The sequence below is a fragment of the Amblyomma mixtum genome, chromosome 2, assembly GCF_055824585.1.
Source record: "Amblyomma mixtum isolate Tamu chromosome 2, ASM5582458v1, whole genome shotgun sequence".
Lineage (NCBI taxonomy): Eukaryota > Metazoa > Arthropoda > Arachnida > Ixodida > Ixodidae > Amblyomma > Amblyomma mixtum.
In genome coordinates this window covers 5,439,933-5,462,111 of record NC_143013.1, presented here as the reverse complement: position 1 = coordinate 5,462,111, position 22,179 = coordinate 5,439,933, and the positions used below count along the sequence as shown (strand labels likewise).

Here is a 22,179-nt window from a genome sequence, read left to right as displayed (position 1 = left end):
AAACCGAGAGATTTACGACATGGATGATCAGAACAACCAAACAGTAAGAATACGCATCAGGAAAATTCAGAACACGTGCGGAGTAGACATACAGGCAGACAGGAGAGAGACAGAACGGATTGATATGTCTGGGACAAACACAAGACTGAGATGGACATAAGAGAGAGAAAACGTTTGAACAGACAAGAATTATTAAGCAGTGGCCGTAAGAACTTTACCGATGGAGTAAATCTTTCATTAGCAACTTGCACTAGTCTTAACGCCGAACACAGTGCAGCAAGCAGAGTTTTCGTCGCAAAGTGCGACTTCAAGGCGCGCCTTCTCTTTTGCCCGCGTTCTCTGGCAGCTTTCGGTCCTCTAGCTTTTTGGTTCAGAATAATGAAGTTTTACCTCCTTTCATTTAATGGGCCATCAGAAAACAGGCATTTTACGACAATTTAGTCCCATTTGTTGCTGCAATTGGTGCACCGCTTTATGTGCAGTGCCCGCATAGAAGGACACAATAGAGTCGTTGCGGCACTGGAGACGCGGCAAAAATACGAATATTTACGACCGTTCCTCCTACCGCTCTGGTTATAGCAACTATGAAAAAACCCAAGACTTTTTTAGAAGTCGGTTACACACGCCACTTCCGAGACGCACAGCCGACGAAAATTTAGCGGCCCTCGAGTCTTGCTCTCCTGTCTCTCTTCCTCCGTGCTACGGGTCAGTGTAGGGGAGGAGGGGCGGAGTCTCAAGTCGTAACCGGACGCTCCTTCTGGCGCGCAGAACTTGCTATTCTGTTCCACGCAGCAATCGTTGTGCTCGGAGATGGCCGAGGAGCTCCGGTTCGCCGTGCGCTGCCGGGCATCGCGGCAGCGACCCGCTCTGCGGCGCCAATGCTCCAAGTGCCTTCCGACGGCGGCGGGCAACACGTACGTGCCCAGTGCCATGGACCTGCACGCGCAGGAGAACGGCATTATGCAAATGCTGGAGATGCGCAAGTCGCCCCTCCACTTCGACTGCACCGACTCCTAGCACAGGGCTACGGAGGGGGCCCCCAACCAGGGCGGCGGGAGCAGCCTGGCCTCCTCCTCAAACTACGACGTGCCGCAGCTGTGCTACCTGGGCGCGCGCCCGTCGACCAGCCTGCACTCGGCCTCCACGTCGACCATCCAGCAGCCGGACTTTGGTGGCCGCTGCCCGATCCACCACGCTGCGCCCAGGCCTTCGCCGTCTTGAGGGCGACGGAAGGCGGTGGGCGGACGCCACCGCCGCCGTCACCGTAACGTTTCTCCTCGCTCTCCGTGCCGCCACCGACGCTGGTGACTCTCCTCTGGTGACCCATGGTGTCCGCGGCGAGTAGACGTGTGCCGGTGATCGCGGCAAGCGGAGTGGACTTCCGGTGTTGGTGGTAGCGACTAGGGGTATCGGCCTGTCATAGAAGCGGCTGCTTGAATCGCGTGTGGCCTGGGTTGCGTCTGCGGGAAGACCGTGCCCTGCGAGCAATCACTCGATTTTTCGAGCTCGTCGTGCCGGAAGTTGCCCTAGAGTGAACGGTGTGTGGAGCGGTGGAACGCTCGTTGGCTAGTGGCCGGCGTAGCTGAAGTTGACACTACTGTTTCCAGGGGTGTAGGGTGGTGTGGTAGTGTAGGTATGTGCAAGAATGAAAGGAATGCCTGTACCTACGGCGCGCGTGGTGTATTGCCCATTGCCGCGCTCGCTTTTTCGTCGTAGGAGTTCATTCTGGGTGCAAAGCCGCTGGCAGGCTCCTGCCCCTTCGTAATTTGCGGGATTGACATGGTGCCGACCACGACTGTTTTGTAGGAAGTGTGTGTACAGGAGTGAAACGCGACAAAACTGCGCTGTTTTCACTGGCGTCGATGGACAATAACGACGAGAAGGGATGATAGTGCTTCATCAGTGCTGTCATTTCCCCTGGGGTTCACAGTATAAGAAAGTGACTGCTGTCAAATTTCAGCTGTGTACCAAAAGGTGCCTAGTGGGAATTCTGAGAGGCGACAAGGTAGTTCTGAAATTACTACTGTCAAAACTGCGTAAATTATCTGAACTACCTGAAATTATTTTTCTTTAATTCGAATATCTTCGGGCTCAAATACTGCTAGAACTGCGCTCTAGAAATCACAATATCAGTGCGTTAATATGTTTACACTCGATTTGAGCATAAGCGTTCGGTAGCATGCCTTTCCGCCGCAGACATTTGAGCCAGAAATCGGCTTTCACTTGAAGTCTACAGCAGTTTCATACAATAATCCTTAAATCACCTGATGTCCGTGCCGATGAAAGTGAAAGGAAAAGCAAATGCTTTATGAGCTATTAGTCTTAAGACACTGTCCGCACGGTTACCATTGGCATCGCCATAATCAAGTTTCTTTAGAGTGGCGTGGCTGCCCGAATCAACTTAAGCAAGCTGCTTGCTCGTAAGCCGTTTCGTATCAGACCCAAAGCTGCTTCTTGGCGTTCATCCTGATAACTGGAGGCATCAAATAACTGTAATCTGGCATACGAAGCGCTCGAATCGATCCAGGCATCCACCAGTCTGAGCCAACAGCGTTGAGACATTCAAGATTCTGAATGTGGCGCAACCATTTCTCGCAATTTTTTCTGTTCTTACTGCGGAACGTATTGTGAATGTTCATATTCACGCTTTAACCTGACGTCATCGAACCTTTTCAAGTTTCAAGACTTTGTACACACAATTTTGTGGTGTGCGTGTTCGTCCCGTGGATGTGACGTTGGACAAAAGCAATGCACAAACTATTGACGAATTATCTCTCACTAAAAGGGAGGCTTTTTGCCAATAATGAGAGTGTGTGTTGCCACGAGTGTTTGCTTCGAGCCGTTTGTGTCATTTATTATATGGTTCATTTTGTATCCGCGAGAAATGAGTTGAAATCTAAGGCCCTGGCACGGACATTAGCTTCCAAAGGGATTGGAGCTTAATGACCAGGCTTGATCTCACTGTCATTTCCCTTTCTTTTGTTTCTGTCTCATGAGTGAAAAAAAGAACAAATCAGTGACAGATTAACGTCATTGAAAATTGTGTTTGTAGAGTAGATACATTTAATGCAAGCACACCTCAAAGCTCACAACGTTAACAACGCAGAAATCGGTGCCTCTTGCATGGGCTTGGTAACCGAGTCATAGATGGCTGGGTAAGAGGTTTAGCAAACGAGATGGTTTAGCAGGTGATAGTGTAGTCACTGCCTTACGACAATGCAGAGACTGTAAAAAAAAATTATTGAATCGGTTTTATGTAAACGCCGCAGCCATAATCAGATGAAGTTATCAGGGTAAACAAATCAAAGTTGATATACACCGGCGAAATATTTCCGAAAACCTAAAACAAATGGCAGGAAACTTAACGCGTGGACCTGCGCTAAGCTTGGCTGCGGTGGTTTCGTCTGAGGATATTTGTTGGGAAATAATAATAAATCGCTACTTCTCGGACATTACTTTAGCTTAGCTACTCGTTGGAGCACTGTAGCGGTTCAAACAGTTTTTTAATTAATCCGGAAAATTTTTAGAGGCAGCTTGTTCGCTTTCCCGAAACCCTGTTAACATAGAATGTGTAATTTATCCTCATAGAGCTTCCCTAGGATTCGAAAAGCGCGGACGAAGGAAAAAGACACTACTGTGAGTCCGCACAGTGATAGAGATGATAATGTGCCGGTTGTCCCGACTAGGCCGGCAATACGCCTTCTGTGGGACTGCTCGTATTTTGTCAGAAGCGCGCATTTCTAAGATCGTCCCCCTTCTTGAAATCTATAATACGCAAAAAAAAAAAAAAAACTCCTTCCCTCCACTCGACTAGAGAAATGTTCTAGAATGGTCAGTGATTCTTGTTGCACGACGTGAAGGTTCATCTACTGAGAACATTATTGCTGATCGCCAAGTGTGGTAGTGCCCTTTGCGCGCGAACTTTCTCGCGTGAACGAGGCGACGCGAGTTCTTGTTGAACGCCGCACGCACACACTGAGCTGTATAGGACCATTTCAAGCAGATACGAAAACAATCACCCATACTATTTAATATACAACATTACTCGCAGAACTCACATATGATATATACCTTTATCACTGTTAACGCATTGCACGCAAAGTATTTGCTTCTCTTATTTTCTTTTCGTTTCACGTAGCGCCTCTCTTTGGGAGATTTCGTTTAAATCGAAATCCTGTAGATATAAGCTGTAGATCCATACTGTATTTTTTTTTTTTCAGCTATCACGCAATACTAGATGCTTTATACGCGGTTTAGAGTTTATGACAACACGTAATACGCATGGAAGAGATATTTTTGGCTACCTAATACAGTCTATAGGGAAGGCTACTGCAAACCTGACCTGTGGGGTACGATCCAAAGTTTTGTTCTTTCCGAGTGACTTTTAGAACATCCTCTCACCTCTTCACATATTTCGGTAAATCCACAGCAGTTCTCCAGAGCTTCTACTGTGATGGTAGTCAAGCGATGCACCGTTTACGACGCTAATGAGACTCCTCACGCTTTTCACTGATACACTCATGATTTATTCAGGCAGCAGAGCTTAATGAAAGCATTATATCTTGAGGCTGTCAAGTGTATGCTGTGGGCAGAACGTGTAATTTAGTTGCCATTGCACGCCTAATAACAGAAATGTCTACGAAGTATGCTTCACATTTATTTAAGCTCAATCTTTGACATTCGTCACAGTAAGGCTGAACTTCCGAGGAAGTTTGAAAGCTATTTCATTCCTGCTGAATGGCTTTTAGGAGAGAAAGTGGTCAGTAAGATAATGTGGCCAACCGCTGCCGCGATTTTCTCGATACGCGTATTCCATTTTAGGCTCTACATGGGTCAGGGCGACAGACAACAAATTGTAGAGGGCGATGGTTCAAGGTTAGAGAGGTTTGGTGTATCGTCGTTTTAACTACTTAGCTTGCAGCATGGAAGGGTTGGAGCGCGCATTTGTAGAAAATAAATTAACAAACTTCTCAAAAAGTACGAGCTTCCGTGATTCCGTTCACCAGACGGTGCTACATGTAGGTTTGACATTTAAGTAGGTATTTCAGTATAACAAAAACTACCTTGCCTAGATGAGCGGCTGTTGTGGAGGATTTAATTTTCCATGCACTTGCACGGAGTCCTCGGTTAACAAGGATTTAAATCTGTCCCCCAGAAGTCCATCGTCGACGACGTGACCATTTTCTCCTCCCATATATACAAAGAACACCTTTAGAAATTGGAACTCAGAAGTTAAAGCTCTAGTAAACAAGACGCTTGGAGAAGTATTAGCTGGGGTTCTCGATGTAGGCAATGGATAGATTGCAACTCCAAAATAAACATTAGAGCCCTTGTGGGGTTATTGCCGCCACATTAAGATGTTTTCAATAGACGGTACAGCCCTTCGCTTTTAGACAACTTCTTATATCGGTGATGGCGACGAGGTCAAGATTCAACTCGTTCTTATACGTGGAAAGCAAGATCTCCATGGGCAGGCGCGACGCTTAACTACAGGTTCAAGAACTTTTACTTCTCTGACGTCAGTCTACCAGCCACATTACGGCAGGATTATATTTCAATATAGGCATTTCTGCTCGCGTCGCTGCGTTGCTCAGTGCAGAAATGGTCCGATGATACAGCAACTGATGCATGTCCAAGTACTGCCATCTAATGGCTGCTTACAAAGGAGCCTTCTGTGAGTTAAGAATACCACAGGGTATTGATGATGGTCCGTTTATTTATTTCAGGCTACTTTTAGAAGACCGAGTACATTAGTTCACCTTCTTGGCCGTCATTATGATACATGAAATAGGGCGCTCGACAACTGACCCTGTGATGGTTCGGCTCTTAAGAATAATTTTAAGGCACTTGACTCGCAGCATCGACGGGTACCTCAGAACGGTTTGTAGAAGATTAACAATGGAAAGAAAAATGTGTAGATATTGCTAATTTGCCACCAGGATTACGTTGTCTTGCAGTGACCAATACCACGAGGAACTCTACGGCACTGCCGAACAACGTTTCTGCGCTAAATGTGGGAGGGAAGCATAGATTTCGATTTACTGAACATTATTTAGAAGGAAGTTCGGGGAGCACGGTTGCGAAAGCAAAATTTTCAAGGTTTATTTGTGAGGCGTTGTTTACCAGGGGCAAGATAAATTTAGTGAACATGTATTGTCGAACTATCTCTAGGTCTAGCAATAGAAATCAAAATGTTACGCTTTAAGAAGTACACGATGGGCAAACTTTCAAAGCTAACACGCGGATGCGCAGTTGGCAGCCGTAATCAAAGCTTGAAAGAGAAAGAAGAGACTTTGTTCAAAGCACAGCACTTCGGCGCGCTAATTCTTCTTACGCTGTCTATTCAGAGGCCGGCTACGGATCTGAGGGAGCCCAACAGTTTCAGGAAGGCATTGAGAGTGTAGTCTTGTTTTTCTGGCGCCTGTTAAATGAGAATTAGGGGGAAAAGACTACATGAGGGCTGAAGATGAAGACTAGTTAGATGGCTCTAGCCATTAATCCGAAGATCTGTCACTGCGGGCGCATACTGCGAGCTTTGTATGACCTAGCTTAAATAACTGAGAGAACAATGTCTCACGCGTAGATACGCGTCATTGCAGTTGCTTAAGTCTTGTTTTTAGTTGGCAAATATTTGCAAATCTAACATCTTTCAGCCGTACTTTGTGTTGTCACATGACAGTTTCTTATTCAACAAAGGAGTTGGTTCCCAAAATAGCCGACATGAAAAAAATTACGCGTTTATCTAGCACCACTAGCATAGAGTGAGTGCTCTTGATCGATGCGTCGCACTATGCTTAGCACGACTTGTTGAGAGACAAGTTCGAATTTTATGATACGTATGAAACTCCGGCCAATGCCTACGACCCCTTTCGTCCAGTTGCCCTGAGTGGGATGCGCTTGGCTATGCAGCAGATTAGTATCTTGTCAAAAGATGCATGACGGATTATTTCGTAAAGTGATCTTAGAACGCACGCGTTGCTTTAACGCTTGCGAACATAGAAAGTCACCGAGTCCTCGTAAACTCATACGCATTTCCTTCCGAGCGCTTCCATTCCATAGACGTCGATAACCACTTTGTAGGAAAGGATACTTAATTGTGCGCCTCACGGTTTTTGTGAGGTTAACGTTTTTCTATGGTAAACCACTCAAACATAGGGCAATGTTCCAGGTGTTGATCCGGCACCTTTCTTCTTCTTTTAGGGCAACGTTTGCTTTCAAAATTTAAAAATTTTAGAGGAATTTGCATTTATTTTGACAAAATTGTATGGTCTTTTGTCGAATAGGCGTTGTCTTTCTTGGTTTAGTTAAAAATGCTTTAGCTCTTAGGCTATGCGCTGACTACTCCCTTGGAGTTTGTTATTGAAACAATCATACCTTTAGCGAAACTCAATTTAGCGTCGTAGACTGCTGATTCATGACACTGAAAGCAGGATAAGATAATGGCTTTTGTAGTCTACCGCAGATTACAAAAGATGTTGGCGTAATGAAATGCAGGTGGTAGCTGCCTGAATAGTAATACTCTCTTTTACTTAAATTTTCCTGATTAACAAATCCGCGTGAATTGCAAAATATTCTGCGGCCTGAGGAGCGTTTTTTAAAGATTGATAAGAGTGTGACGATAGATTAACACTGTATTAGGTTAGTTTTCACGACGGAATATCACAGTATTGACTCTTTGGAGTTTTCCTCACGTGTTGGGAATGATTCCCGTGTGGACATGTTAGCTGACTATCAAAAGTTTCACGTGGCGTTCGTTGCTAGATTTATTACTATTACCGTTACACTAAGGTTATTTCTTACTGAGTCTGTTGTTCTATTGTAGTGTCTTGGAGTGCAAAACTCTAACGCTGTTCCGAATCGTTATGACATAATGCTGCTTTTAGCTTCCATTAGCTATTTAGCCGATCTCTTGCTTGGGCATTGTGCGATAAAACGAAAATCGCTGCAGAATAGTAGGTATCTATATTATGGCTGCTATGAACTTTGAGCTTGTCTTGAGTGTTTGTTCTCAAAAAGATGACTCATTTATTGGCCCTTTGAACGAAAGTCGCTTCTCTTCCTAGCCAACAACATTGTTTTCAACTCTTCTCTTTTTCAACGTATTTTCATCAATAACTTCATGTACATACGACCTAAATATTTGCGGCGCAAAGCCCGTCGAGAGATATATGCAATCTATCCGGCACTTTCTTTGCTGCCGGCTGATGAAGGCCATGAAGCCTGTCACAATAAAGAAGCGATGCCGTTTTCGGTGAAAACATTTCCGCAACGGTCGCAAAACGCATGCGTGTTTGTCATTTACTCTCATGGCCTGCCTTCCATGATCTTAGTCGACAGCTTGGACTGAATGAATAAGGTAAGAACGACAAAAACGAAACGCAACTATGCGTAGTCTCTTGATCATGCTCTTGGAATAATTCCAGTTAGCCACGTGTTTCAAATGGGGACACAAAACTTGCGCACGGCTCGAATATTAAAGAATTCCCGTCTTACAAATGGGTAGATCACACAAATAATGAATGCCAAAAAGAAAGTATATTTCTCTCATGTAGACGGGGTAGCCTGGGGCAGGTAGTGGCAACAGGCGCACGAAGTCAGAACTACACGTACACGTCCAACTTCGCCGCTGTAATGGCAGAATTTTGTCGCAAAACTTATCAAATTTAAAATCAGTAGTTCTCAAACGATGCCTTCCTTCGGCACAGTGCTGCTGCTATTTGCAAAAAAATTTTAATGCATGTTCGGAGCTCTGAGAGGGTATCGAAATTCGGAACCCTTGGTTTAACTGTATCATCTGTATGCATATTCAGGAGCGAAAAAACAGCACTACCTTCAGTAACCCTCCTTTACCCTCTCCTCCTGTGCCTGAGTGCGAGTACTGAAGTTCAATCCAGGCCGCGGCGGTCGCGTTTCGATGCAGGCGCCGGATGGAAAACTTTATTATGCAAGCGAGTTTGGACCGTTCAAGGTCTCAGGGCCACCGCACAGCCCTCACATTACGCGCATGTGTCCAGGCCACGTAGGGCCATGGCACTGGCACCCCGGTTCACGCAGCGAAGTTGCGTGTCCGGGTCCTGCAACGCAAGGAGAGCCTCCCATCCTTCCCATGTCCTGATGGTGGGCTATCCCTACGGGGGAGGATCAGCACGGCTGCCGAAGAGGATGTAGTCCAGGGTGGCGTGCGATTCTCCACAGAGAGTGCACTCTGGGGAAACGGGGCGGAAGTAGGCTAGAAGCTGAGAGGTAAGAAGAGTTCGGGTCTGGAGTCGCCTCCAGAGGATTTGTTGGGAGTGAGATAGGCCCGGGTGGGGAGGGGGGTAGAGTCGACGGGCAAGGCGTGGTTGTTGAGGCAGTTCTGAGAACGTGTGTGCCCGCTCCCTCGAGAAATCGCGCCTACGCCCAGGAAGGGCCCTTGGTGTTGGGGCTTAATTTTGGGCGTACGGTGCGGCAAGCCAGGCGAGGGAAGGTGTAAGGGTAGGGAGTGAGGGTCGAGAGTGGAGCGTTGACACTGTTGCACTCACTGGGTGCGGGAAGCAATGGCCGCTTGTGCCTGTGCGGGTTCAGGGGCATCCATTTCTCGCTTTCTTCTTTCACTCGCACCTTCCTCCCTTCCCTTACAGCGCGGTTCAGATGTCCACCGAGATATGTGAGACACATACTGTGCCATTTCTTTAACCAATTTACGGGAGCTCCGACCGCAAGGGAAAGGCGCATAACTGGCCCTCTGGGACAGTGGACACCACAGTCGTGTTTTAAGTACTTAGCGGTATTGACATATGTGCGCTGCATGTGTTGTTTGTTTTGATTTTGAGGAAATGAAATGGCGCAGTGTCTGTGTCACATATCTCAGCGGATATCTGAACCGCGCCGTAAGGGAAGGGAGGAAGTTGGGAGTGAAAGAAGAAAGAGAGAAAGAGGTGTCGTAGTGGAGGTAGCCGGCATAATTTCGACCACCTAGGGATTTTTAACATGCACTGACATCGCACATCACACGGCGCCTTTTGCGTTTCGCCTCCAACGAAACGCTGCCGCCGCGGTCGGGTTCGCACTCGAGTACTCCGGCTTGGTAGACGAGCGCCTTAAAAGTAAGAAATGCCACATTCATGTATCAGGCCATCGCGGAGGTGAACTCGACGCGGTAAACGAGGGAATGCAGGACCTTACCGTCTAGCTGCCCACACGGTTAGAAACCGACCCACGCACAGCGTGGCGCCATCTACCGTAAAGAGCACTGAACAGTCCGGAGAAGAAAGAGAGAGGTACCTAAGAAAAAAAATCGATTTTTTGAATGCAGCTTTGTCGGCGGGAACTTGCGCCACTTGTTGGGCGCGAAATTATCACGCAAAAGCTGATCCGTTCTCTGTACTATCGCACGTAGTATCACTTTCAACGCTCCGGAGCATGCCGCAGAGCGCCGTGGAGAGGAAGGGGGGGGGAGGGAAGGGGGTGAACTTAAAGTGAAGCATGTGACGCGCGCAAAAAAAAAGGCGAGGGTTTAGCCTTTCCAGAGATGCTCGTCACCCCTGAGCTAAATCATTGCAAGAGAGCTAATCGCCAAGCCCGGTTATCGTTCAAAGAAGGATCTACTTCGCGAGAGGGCAGGGGAATAGGCTCCCAAAGCATCGCCGGGTGGCGCTGCTGGATGGAGGGATGGATGGATGGATGGATGGATGGATGGATGGATGGATGGATGGATGGATGGATGGATGGATGGATGGATGGATGGATGGACGGATGGACGGATGGACGGACGGACGGGTGGATGGATGGGTGGGTGGGTGGATGGATGGATGGATGGATGGATGGATGGATGGATGGATGGATGGATGGATGGATGGATGGATGGATGGATGGATGGATGGATGGATGGATGGATGGATGGATGGATGGGTGGGTGGGTGGATGGGTGGATGGATGGGTGGATGGATGGATGGATGGATGGATGGATGGATGGATGGATGGATGGATGGATGGATGGATGGATGGATGGATGGGTGGGTGGGTGGGTGGGTGGGTGGATGGATGGATGGATGGATAGGAGCGCCCCCTTTGAAACGGGATGGTGGCAATTGCCATCATGCTCCGCTTTTCTTTCTTTATTTTTGTTCAACTGTGTTGTCAATTTTCATTAAGATTCGCCATCTTCTTTACCTACGGTTTCCTACACTTCTAACCTTATGTCACATCTCTGCTTTTCAGCAACCAATCCTCCAATCGCTTTTTGCTAACTTCCACTGTATTTACGGGACCATTGTTATCTTTAAACCCTAGGGCTTCAGGAAGAGGACTGTGCCTGCATCGACATCCGGATGGATTCAGTATGAGGTGTTCAATTGTTTCCACAGATCTACCACACACTGCACATGTGTCATCTTCTTCGTTAAATTTCTTTTTGTAGCTGCGTGTTCTAAGACACGCTGACGTAGCTTCAAAAAGTAGGGCACTGCCTCATGAGTTATCATAGAAAAATTATTCCCTAATCTGCCTTTTCCAGTATAGATATAGTTGTACACTATGCTTCTTTTCCATTGAATTAATCCAATTTTTAACTTCCGCGTTTTTAACCAGTCGTTTAATGCTATTTTAATGCTGCGCCTGATGTACAGCGCCATCTATGGAAGAAAAGTGAAAACTGGGAAGTTGATGGCTCCGCGCGCTCCTTTCACCACGCTTCTTTGCACGCGCGCTTTCCTGCGCGTGCACGCGCACGCGCCAGCGCTGTCACGATGTATCGCCTGCATTGCGTATCAAGAAGATCGTTCAGACAGACGCGCAGTTCTGCAATGCAAACTTAATTAAAGTGGAGAAGCTGATTAGTCGCGTCTACTGTGTGGAGCAGACGATCGACGACGAGAAGGTCCAGTTGATTGCAAAATGCGTTTCTCAAGTCAATAATAACGTCGGACTGTGCGACATGTAAATAGAGGTAAGTCCACTGTGTAATTATATGCTCGAAATACGCGAAGTACTATCAGCTCTGTGAATCAAACGAGGCACTCGTTGATCGTAGTTGTCGGTTGTTGCATGCGCTGCACAGAGTGATCCACTTACTCGCGAGTCAAAAGGACATGCGACCAGGCAACTGCTCGACAACACCATTGTTCACACTTGCAAGCGCGACCTGCGGGTCGCCTTCTGGTTTGAAGCGAAACCTCCCAGAATAACGTTGTTCGCGTGCTTTCAAGAATTTCGCTTTGACCGCGTCTGCGGCACTCGCGCTGGGTGCTATTCGCAATGCACTACGACGACCAGGAGGATGTCGTGACGGCTCTGATGGCACCGCAGCCGTACAATCGTCATGATGACAGCGGCGCGCTTCTCAGGACCGGCCTGCGGGCCTATGCCTACCGCCGGCGTCAGAAAAATGCGCTAATATTGTTTGTTCGCGTTCATACAAAACACTGAAATAGAGTAATGCCAAAAATGAATCATATCTGAGGATCATTGGCCAATACTCAGTTGCTGGTAGAAGTGATAACTGCGATACAAGAAAATTTCTTCCCATAGCCGCTTTGCTGATACCCGAAGCGGCTCTCCTGCTGTCTGCTGGCTCAGCTGCTGAAGGCGTCGCGGAAGTCACTCATGCCTTTATTTTATTATGTGACGAGGAACGCAGTAAAACTGTGATGCGAGTATCAACTTTACTCCAGCGCTGGCCAATTCCGAAGCGCCTTCAGCTGTAGCATCGATGTGAAACAGTTAGGCTTAGCGTCGACTACGGCAGCCAGAGAGCATCGCAGATCGTCGTCCGGCGTGTGCGCGGGCGCCGTCGTTGCCGAAAGCTCGAGTGACCGCGGGCGGCGTCGTTGTCGAAAGCTCGATTGTTTCGCTGATTGGTTCAGCGGCTCGCAGTCGCAAAGCTGGAAAATTGAGCAGCGTGCGACTTTCCTGCGCGTTGTCTGCCACTTCTTTCGTGCACAGTAGGGGCAGACTCACTGGCGCTCCGAAGATCGCGGCCGCATACTCGTTTCTTCACGGTAACTAACAGTGGATCACCCTGTACACACGCTTTGGTTTTTGCATTGTCGCCTTCGTACTACCTCCTTTTTGCTTCACCGAGACCGCGTCTGTCAGCGAGAAGATTGCGCTTCGCGCGACTCCACCGTCTCACTTGCACACATAGCTAACAGAGCGTCTGCTCCGGCGGCGCCCCGACTTTCCACGGTTCGCCGCTGCGGCTCTGACGTCACGCTCTCAAGCTTGGGTTCCCTATAGGGGAGGGCTCAGGGGCGACGCGCACCTCCGGAATTTTAAAAACCTCGCCTTTTTGCAACGCTGCCTCGCTGGGAGCTTCGGCCGCCAAGGCACTGCGGAGGCGGTGGCGCATTGCAAGCCATACTGCGCGCGATAGTACGTACGCTTTCCAGCGGGAAGTATAGACATGGATATTCTTGTCTATGATGCCGCCGCGGTGGCTCAGTGGTTATGGTGCTCGGCTGCTGACCCGAAAGTCGCGGGTTCGATCCCGGCCGCGGCGGTTGAATTTCTTTGGAGGAGAAATTCTAGAGGCCCGTGTACTGTGCAATGTCAGTGCACGTTAAAGAACCCATGCAAGGTGGTCAAAATTTCCGGAGCCCTCCACTACGGCGTCTCTCATAGCCTTAGTCGCTTTGGGACGTTAAACCCCATAAACCAAACCAACCTAAACCATCTTGTCTATGGCGCTTCAGAGGGCACCTTATTGCCGAGATCCTACCAGCGACGTGCCGCCCGTGTCAGTTTTTGGCCGAAGGTGTTACTACCACAAAAAAAAAAGATCACTTTCACCGTCACTCCATTTACACCCAGAATTAATCTAGGCATATACCAGCACCACTAAAATTTGTCGTGGCTTAGCTCCGCTATGCAAGAATATACGTAGCGAAAGCTTGTTATCAGGCATGCGACGCAGCTGGCGAAGCGAGTGGAGGCGAGCGCAACGACGAGGCAAGCGGTGTGACGTCATGCCATACGGCGGTGACGGCTCCGTGGCGAGGCGCGCGGTGTGACGTCATGCCAGATGGCGCGGCGCTGCGGCGGTTGCTAGTGAACGACTCAAGGTCGGTCTCTCTGCCTCCTCGGAGCACCGCCACAGCGAAATTGAAAGTTCGTGGCCAATGCAGATTTCGCTACAAAAAGATGAGCGTATCGACGCTGATGGCGCGTCGTTGCAACGCTTCAGCCCGTTCCGGCTCGAAATGAACAATAAAAACAACAGGCCTTTTTTAGTATGCAACTTTTATTTAGGTAAAATACTTTAATGACGTATCAAAATGATACCGTTTCCACCCAAACAACACTGCCGCGAGTGGAGTTCACAAACGCTTGGTGTTCAACAGCACTGGCGTTGACGCGCCTTGAGGAGAACCAATGATTGCTTTTCTTTTCGCCATCGGATACCGATTCAACAGTCCCCTCTCGGCTTCAGTGAAACAACAAACGCACAATACGTGTTCAACAACGACTTTGCACGAAATGCCTACGATAAAGCAAATGAAGACATTGCTTCACATGTAAAGAGAGCAATTTGCAGTCGAACTGTCGCTAAGAAGAAGTAGCGATACGAACCCAGAGTTTGCGTTTTTATGTTTATTGTGGCGCGCTTGGTTTCTACGTAAATGTTCTTAAAAGTTATCCGAGTTTCGTCAAGCGTTAGATATACTGAGGTAAACTTTAGAGCAATCTATAGATTATGCAGTTTAGCAATGTTGATTGCTACCTCTAAAATGCTAAGCTATAAAGTGCCTGAATAATCTGTTCTACTTGAAAATCAATGTTCTGTATATCACGGGAATAATGTTTTTTTTTCTTCTATTTTCGTTATGAAGTAATGTAGAGGATTCGCACTTCCACAGATAAAAAAAGACTGTTCGCTAAGACTAATTTCATTTTTTCACTTTTCTTTTCTGTGCTCTTGGGAGAGGCAGCGAAGTACGATTTAAGGAAGTAAGACAAGACAGTCACCTGTGCGCAACGCTGATGACTGCCCCGACTCGCCAGCAATATTTGACAAACAGCGATTAACTCTAGAACGAGAAACGCAAACATGACAAAAAGAAAACAGCTTCGCGAGCTACACAATGGTCACACCATGGGTCTCTCCGATGTAAGTACAGCATTCGCTTGCCCAAAAGCAACCGCTACGCCTTGTCTGAGCGGAACGGCGGTCAGTCACCAAGATAGGTGTTCACCACTTCTTGATTAGAACAAACAAACGCGAAAACGCGTGAAGGTGACTAGTTAGTCTGCTCCCGACATGTTCTTCTATACTCTATGGTATATGTCTCATGGCGACCTATGTAACTACTTTTGTTATGTAAAAAATAGGCGTACCCAGAGGCAACACTGTTTGGAAGCACGCCGGCGATCCAAACGCTGTGCAAGCCACTACCTCTTTGGCACCGTGAAAGAGAGAGAGAGAGAAAGAGAAAAAGACCCCCTTGCAGAAACATGCTCTAAATGAGCTGTTGTTGGTGTCAGTTGTATTGAGGACAACTATGGCAACTCGGGAACGCAGCTAAGATTTCTTGTTTATGAGCTTCAAGAAAGACAAATAGGATTGATTTTGAAATGAGCTGAAAAAATAAACGGCCCGTAGTTAAATAACTTTTCGCTTTCTCAGCTCGCAGCAATTATCCTCAAAAATTATGGCTCAAAACAAAATTAAAGCGACACATACCCTTCATTTCAATTTCGAGGTATTGTGTTATGTTTGGCTGCTTCGTTAACTGTTACGTGAATCCAGGACCATGGGGCCAAACGACAATAAGTGTTATCAGGAAACAGTGTGAAATCGAGCATGTACGGCAAGCGAATGGGCCAAGATAATAAGCCTATAGCGTCTACACAATCTTTAAACAATGGCTAAAATCTGAAATCACGAGGTCAATGAAGACAGAGCCTTTTATACTTAGAAGCCAGGAAGTACCGGCACGCACCTGTGCCCTCAGACTTTATGACGCCGAGCGGTTTCTGAAAGAGATTAAGAGCATTGCAGTGCCGACAGCGATTGCGCGGTCAGCACAATGCAATCAGCATTCAAAAGAGTGTGTGGGAAGAGCCTGCGGCCAATAGAGTCCAGGCGGAGATTGCGAGATATATAGTGAACACAATTCACGCATTAAGCTCAAATGTCGAGCATTATTTGGCACCTCTTGCAATAAAACAATGACGTCAGTTCAAAAGAAGAACAGCTGAACGTACAGCCTTTAGAACCGTGAAAACACCTGCTCAAATGCTTAAATATTGTTAAGTATGAGCAATTTCAGTATAACTTTTACATGACCCATGAACCACGTAGCGGTATTATGAAACGAACTGTGTGAAATACTGCACTTGCCGGACGCCGACATTTACACATTCGTAAGTGCTTTATCGATGTCGAGAATTCTTTTCTCCGCTACTTGTCTTCATGAGCGGAATACCCAGAAACACATCCGCAAGAGTTCATTTAGATCACTATAACATAACTTCGAGTCAAAAACGATGAAAAAAAAATCTTAACAGAAATAGAACGCTATGAAATAGCCAGCTCCTATTGCTGCGTGAATTCTGGTTAAAAAGGAAACAGCTACATTGGTTGCCAATATCGATATGGACGATATCAGCCATAGCTGATGCCAGATTCTTTCCACGTGTTTAGGTTTACAGGAAGCAGCAGGGATCATGCTTGAGACTATAATATTCATGAAGCAGTGTGTATGGCAGATGCAACTACAAAGTTCGAATATCTGAACGTGTTGAAAGGCAAAATGATTTCAGTCTCCAGATTGGCAATCGATAATCCCTAATTCGATCTTTTCTGACCATTTTGTGTTTCCTTCAGCGGTGCGGAAGTTCGGGAAATATGTCGCAGATCATTAAATGTGGAGAAAGATGGAGGGTGTAAGCAGGTATCTCGCTGACGTAGCATTCCGGTAACAACAATATGCATGCAAACAGGGCAATAGTGAATCACATTACTGTTAGGCGCTTTCATAGAAAACAAAGCAACGAGTACAATGATACTTACTATCACATAATGAAATTTCTATCGCTCTGCCGCAAAGTCACACAACTCCGGCGTGCTTGTAGAAGCTACTAAATAAAACAAACTACTATCTAGTGCTAAAATGTTGTGCTTTAGATCGCGAAATCTCTGAGAAAAGAGGTTTTTGAGCTTTTTTACGGTGTGTTTATGTGTGCTTTCTAAGTAACCAAGCTCTACTTACATGCTTTGCGGGTTGATATTGAGGAGAACTTTCTACAGTTTAAGTCGTTTATGTAGGACGAATGGTAAGCATTTTATAAGTGGCAACATACAAATACTGCGATAGGCTCAAAAATTTAATTTAAAAATCGTTGGGCCTCGTAAAGCTTTCAATTTAGTTCATGCATCTGAGCGTTTAATGGTTCAAATATCAGCAACATATCCGCCACTATTCCCAACGAAAGTAGATAGCGCAGCCATACAGTACAAGCAAAATGCTATTTGTCGCGCTGAAGAGATTTTTTTTGTTGTTGCTATCTACAGCACCGCAGAACATGGCAACTAAACTGCAGCTATACGGCAACCATTGGTTTATGAAAGCGCGAGACAGATAAGACAAGCACCGGACTTCATTAACTTGTATCCTATAATGTGAAACATTGGCAAACAGCAGTCACGCCCAGAGCTTCCCGAAATGTGTTTTTTTTTCCTCTTTTGCTAACAGTTACAACATTGAATTACGAACAGGACAGAGAAACAACCTCTCATCTTTGCATACGACGCACCCTGACGTCACACATTCGCACACAAACGCCACACACTCACGCGCGCCAGCATGCAAAACACTGAGTATAACATGCGAAACATGTACCGCAACTGCACAACTGGTGAAACGATGCAGCTGCTTAACAAATGAGCAGGTAAGTAGGTATGTGACTGTCGACATCCCTAAAGGAGTGTTTCATTTTTTTTTTTTCATCTCACACTCCTCTCTCTGCACTCGTTCTGTTCTGTGTACTTTGAGGTACTCCTCGTGTTAGGCGGTGATGTTGGGGGCACCGTGCCGAGGCGGCGCTGATACGAACGGTGTCGAAGGCTCACGCACTCGTCTTCGAACCATGACAGGAGAGGGAAGCGCATGCAAGGCTAAAACGCGCTGAGGATGCGTCCGCTAGGAGTAAGGAGAAAACCCAAGCAAAGGTTACAAAGCACAAGCATTCGAATCACACAATCGTCCCAACATTCTTGCAAATGCCACACTAAATAAATAACTAACAAAGAAAATGTGACGAGGAAGGCGCTATGAGAAGGAAGAGTTCGCGAGAAGGTCATTCACTGGAGGAATAAATGTAGGCACGCGAAAGGGTGCGGCCAAGTAGCAACCGGAAATGTCATCTATAGACAGAGATGAGCGGCGCGAAACACTGAGATTACGTAAAACCTAGAGAACACTAATGAGCACAGGGATTGAATACCCCTTGCAGCCAGTTCACTAAGAAAGTTTCGGCATGGTGGTTGTGTTCGACGCCGAGATGATGGGCAGCCAAGGAACAACATAAAAGGGACGGGAGACGGGGGAGAAGTGGAGGTGGCGGCCAGTATTGTCCTAGAGGCGTGCACGTCTCCATCACGACCTGTTCAGATCCACGGAGACGCTCGCGCTTTAGCGGCGCTCAAAAGTCCGATGTGAAGGACGGCAGCGTGGAGATTCGGTAGTCTCCGCCGTTGCTGTCCACTTCGGGCGGCTTGTTGCCTTTTACGGGCATCGTGGAACTGCGGCACGATATGGCGAACTTGAGCTGCTTCATCATCTCTTTGCAGAGGGACACCTGGAAAGAATTAAAAGAAAACAGAAAGGAAAGGTGATGACACAATCTGCGCAGATGACAGATGACCAAGCGTCAGCTTGCTATTGATATTGGTATTGCTTGGTATTGCTATTGCTCTACCTGTTAGCGCACCCGATCTGAAAGACAGAAATCAGTATTTCTCGAAATTTCCGGAGCCCTTCACTACGGCGTCCTTCATAGCCTGAGTTGCTTCGGTACGTTAAACCCCAATAAACCAACCAACCAACCAATTTCTACTGAGTCCTATTTCATCACAAAGTACATACTTCACGTACATTTTCAGAGAGCTTGAATCTGTGATTAATATCATGCCACATTAAACAGAGTAGATTCGCGACTGTTAGAACAAAAGCTTGCTGCCAAATAACACTGTAAATTTTTTTGTTAATTATATGCCTGCATTGCCTTGCAGCCTTACAGCTGAGAGGAATCCACCAAAGGGAGAGTGAAATTCAAAACAGAGCACATAAATAAAAGCACCAAGTTATGCAAAACTTGTAAGAAATTCAAACAGTAGAACAAGGAATCGCTGTTGACAATGGAAACAACTTCGGGCGGCAAAGTGTACCATTTGTGAGCCATGCATCCAAAAAAGGAATTGCGAAAAAGGTTACTGCAGAAAGGGTATTCATGGATTTTTTGTTTGCGGTCCCGTCTTTGTGAAACATAGGAAGGACTAACCATTACGTATTAGGTAAAATACGCTTCCTGTTTGCTTCAACTAAGCAGTCTAAAAAATTGGTGATCCATTTGTGGATACCTCAGCTTCGGGATCCAGCCTCATTTCTCGTACAATACGCAAATCACGTTCAAAAGCTCGCTGCAGTGACTTAAAAATGATAAAAGGAACGTAGAAGCCACAGAGAGAGAGAGAGAGGCCAAGACACAGGCGGTGAACTGCGGGAAAGAGGAGCGTGGTGAGGGTTGCCATTCATCGAACTTCCTTTTCTTCGCCGACATAGTTTTGTGAGTTGTGCGAGAAGACGTAGCGGAAGCGGTCGCAGCGTCAACCGGCGTACAAGCGAGCGCTGTATTTGTCGGCAACAATGATAGAGACTGCTGTTGAGATTATTTAAAGATGTGCCTTTTATAGCAGGCATGGAGCAGGAAAAATGGTCTTGTCATTTGTTTTAATCAATTTATACATTAAAATTCGTACTTTTGCTTTATTAACTTGCTTTCTTTGATAGATCAGTGAGTTTCAGAGTACCAACACGTGCTTTCGATTGTGTTTGAAATCGTGATTGAGCCAAGTAGGATCGGACTCCATTGCGCTTGAAAGTGGCTGCGTAATAACCTTTGATGTGCACTGAATTCGATTAGCACTGATTCAATGAGAATAAGATCTGCCCGTGTTACAGGGGTATAATTCATTACTGGCCCGAGCAGCACTGAAAATAAAAGAGGAATGGCGAGGAAACGGGAAGAGGGGCCAAGGGAGCGGAAGAAAAGTGAATAGAGAATTCACACACCTCAAGTCTCTGAAGTAACTTAACCTGACTATTAGTGTAATATAATAAAGAGACTTGTTAATATTCCACATCCAGTGGTAAATACTCATGCCTCGTGATTCGAGTCCCCATACTTCCGACCCTTCTTCCTGAGGCTGTGTGGCACTTAAGAACAGCTCGCTGGGGATCTTCAGAATAGACGAGTGCACAGGACTTTTAGAGTCATTCATGACTGGCTGCTGACCGGCCTCCTGCTGGGAAGTCATGAGAGTTAACACTACGACAGCCACTTCGTTGCTTTCTCAAGGGCTTCTGTGTGTGGATGGGTGGGTGCGTGGCGCACTCACCGAGTCCTCCTTGGCCATCTTCTTGGCCTTGAAGAAGAACTCGATGACGGCCACGATGGAGGCGAGGCCGAGTCCGCCCAGCAGGACGACGAACACGCCGCCCACGTTTGCCAGGCTGAGCTCGGTGACGGCCGACGACTTCTTGGAGTCGTCGACGCACTTGCCGCCTCCTTTGCGCTCCTTCCACCACTTCTCTTTGAAGCTGTGCAGCTTGCCCGCTTCTTGCAGCTTCAGGATGCCACTAGACAAGATCTGCCGGTATGGTGACTCTGCGCAAAAAGGCCAGTGCGGTGAGGGGGAGGTTGAAACTAAATTAAGTCATTGCGTTTCCCCGTGTCCATCCAACATTCTCGAACAAAAATTTTGAAAATTGCAAAATTGTAAATATTGTATGTAATGAAGCTAGTGGTCCATTCTTGTGATATAGACCAAAATCTTTCTTTTAAAAGTGTTTCCATCGATCGCGTTGAACAGCGAAGACTGCCATAAGAAACCAATACGGAACGCTTTCGACGATAGCGAAAACGTTAATAGGAAGAAAAATGCGAGACTGCTGTCGGTTGATGAGCGGATATATTGATTGTTATAGAGAAATCTTCCATTGTATGAAAAAAAGAATACATTCATAAACGGTTCCCCGCTAAAAAATGATTTTGTCCAGAATTATTGGGTATGTGTCCCTTGTTGAAACAGCGCACCTTCGAATAACATAAATATGTGTCACACCAAGCGTTTCTACTAGCCTATTTCTAAAGAGAATAAGCTGGCGGTCAACAAACAAAGGCTCCTGCGATGAATGGTAATCTTTTGAAGGATGTTTAAGGCCTGATAGCATTGTTGCTAATGTTATTGCTGCTGTATGCTTACAAACTACCGTTGCTAGATGTAACTGTTGAAAAGTTTTTGTTCACTTCAAATTGTGCTTTTACCCCTCTGTATAAGAAAGACACTGCAATGAATGACATGGGCAAAATGTTCCACATTCGCTACCATGGTGTGGACACATTTGATTCCACAGTAATGCCAGTGCCTTTCCCCATGGATTAATTTTGCCTCTAATAAAGATATTTGACCGAATTCATGTTTGTCCCGAGGACATACACATGTGGAAGCAAATATAGCACAATGAACCATCAGCTTGTCAGAAATGAAAGCATTAGAGCTTAATGATATACAAGCGCGAGTGTGTCAGCAATATTCCAATACTTTGTTAGCGGCGCTTTTTTTTTCGACGCTGCAGTAGTCAAAAGAAAGAAACATGGTGGTACAATACGTTGTCCGTAAAAAAAAAAGTTAATTCATGCAATCACAAGTTGGAGTTTTTTTAATCTCTTTGATTGAAAAGCTGGAAGTGCAACGGCTGGAGATGCAGAATCAATCGTCTCCTGCATCCCACAGTTCAGTGAAAGGAATAGTTGCTGCTAAGCCTATATTAGAGCATGCTCGCTAAGTTTCGCTTCTATGTTTATCTAATTACTTTTATATACATATGCTTGTATGCTGTTTGACTTCCTGTTAAGGACTGGCTTGATTTTTGTGTTTTACAAACACTTTTAAGCGCCGTCCACGGGGATAATAAAGTG

General features: G+C 46.4%; 2 protein-coding genes across 3 annotated transcripts in view; one reads left to right on the top strand and one right to left on the bottom strand.

Moving 5' to 3' along the window:
• Positions 1 to 8,282, top strand: part of LOC149358287 (glutamate receptor ionotropic, kainate 2) — a 372,085-nt gene extending 363,803 nt beyond the window's left edge. The window contains exon 14 of one of the 2 annotated variants that reach the window (XM_089570314.1): positions 793 to 8,282. In XM_089570314.1, coding sequence (XP_089426440.1) covers positions 793 to 1,017 — 225 coding nt within the window. In that variant the 3' untranslated portion in view covers positions 1,018 to 8,282. Of the gene's footprint in view, positions 1 to 768 lie in introns of both variants that reach the window. The other variant, XM_089570313.1, reaches the window with a different exon arrangement.
• Positions 8,283 to 14,200: 5,918 nt separating this feature from the next.
• The window catches only part of LOC149358280 (glutamate receptor ionotropic, kainate 3-like), a 387,223-nt gene continuing 379,244 nt past the window's right edge, over positions 14,201 to 22,179 (bottom strand). Inside the window, exons 14-15 of the mRNA XM_089570310.1 lie at positions 20,597 to 20,865; positions 14,201 to 18,777 (exon numbers count right to left, since the gene is read on the bottom strand). Coding sequence (XP_089426436.1) covers positions 18,622 to 18,777; positions 20,597 to 20,865 — 425 coding nt within the window. The 3' untranslated portion in view covers positions 14,201 to 18,621. The remainder of the gene's footprint in view (positions 18,778 to 20,596; positions 20,866 to 22,179) is intronic.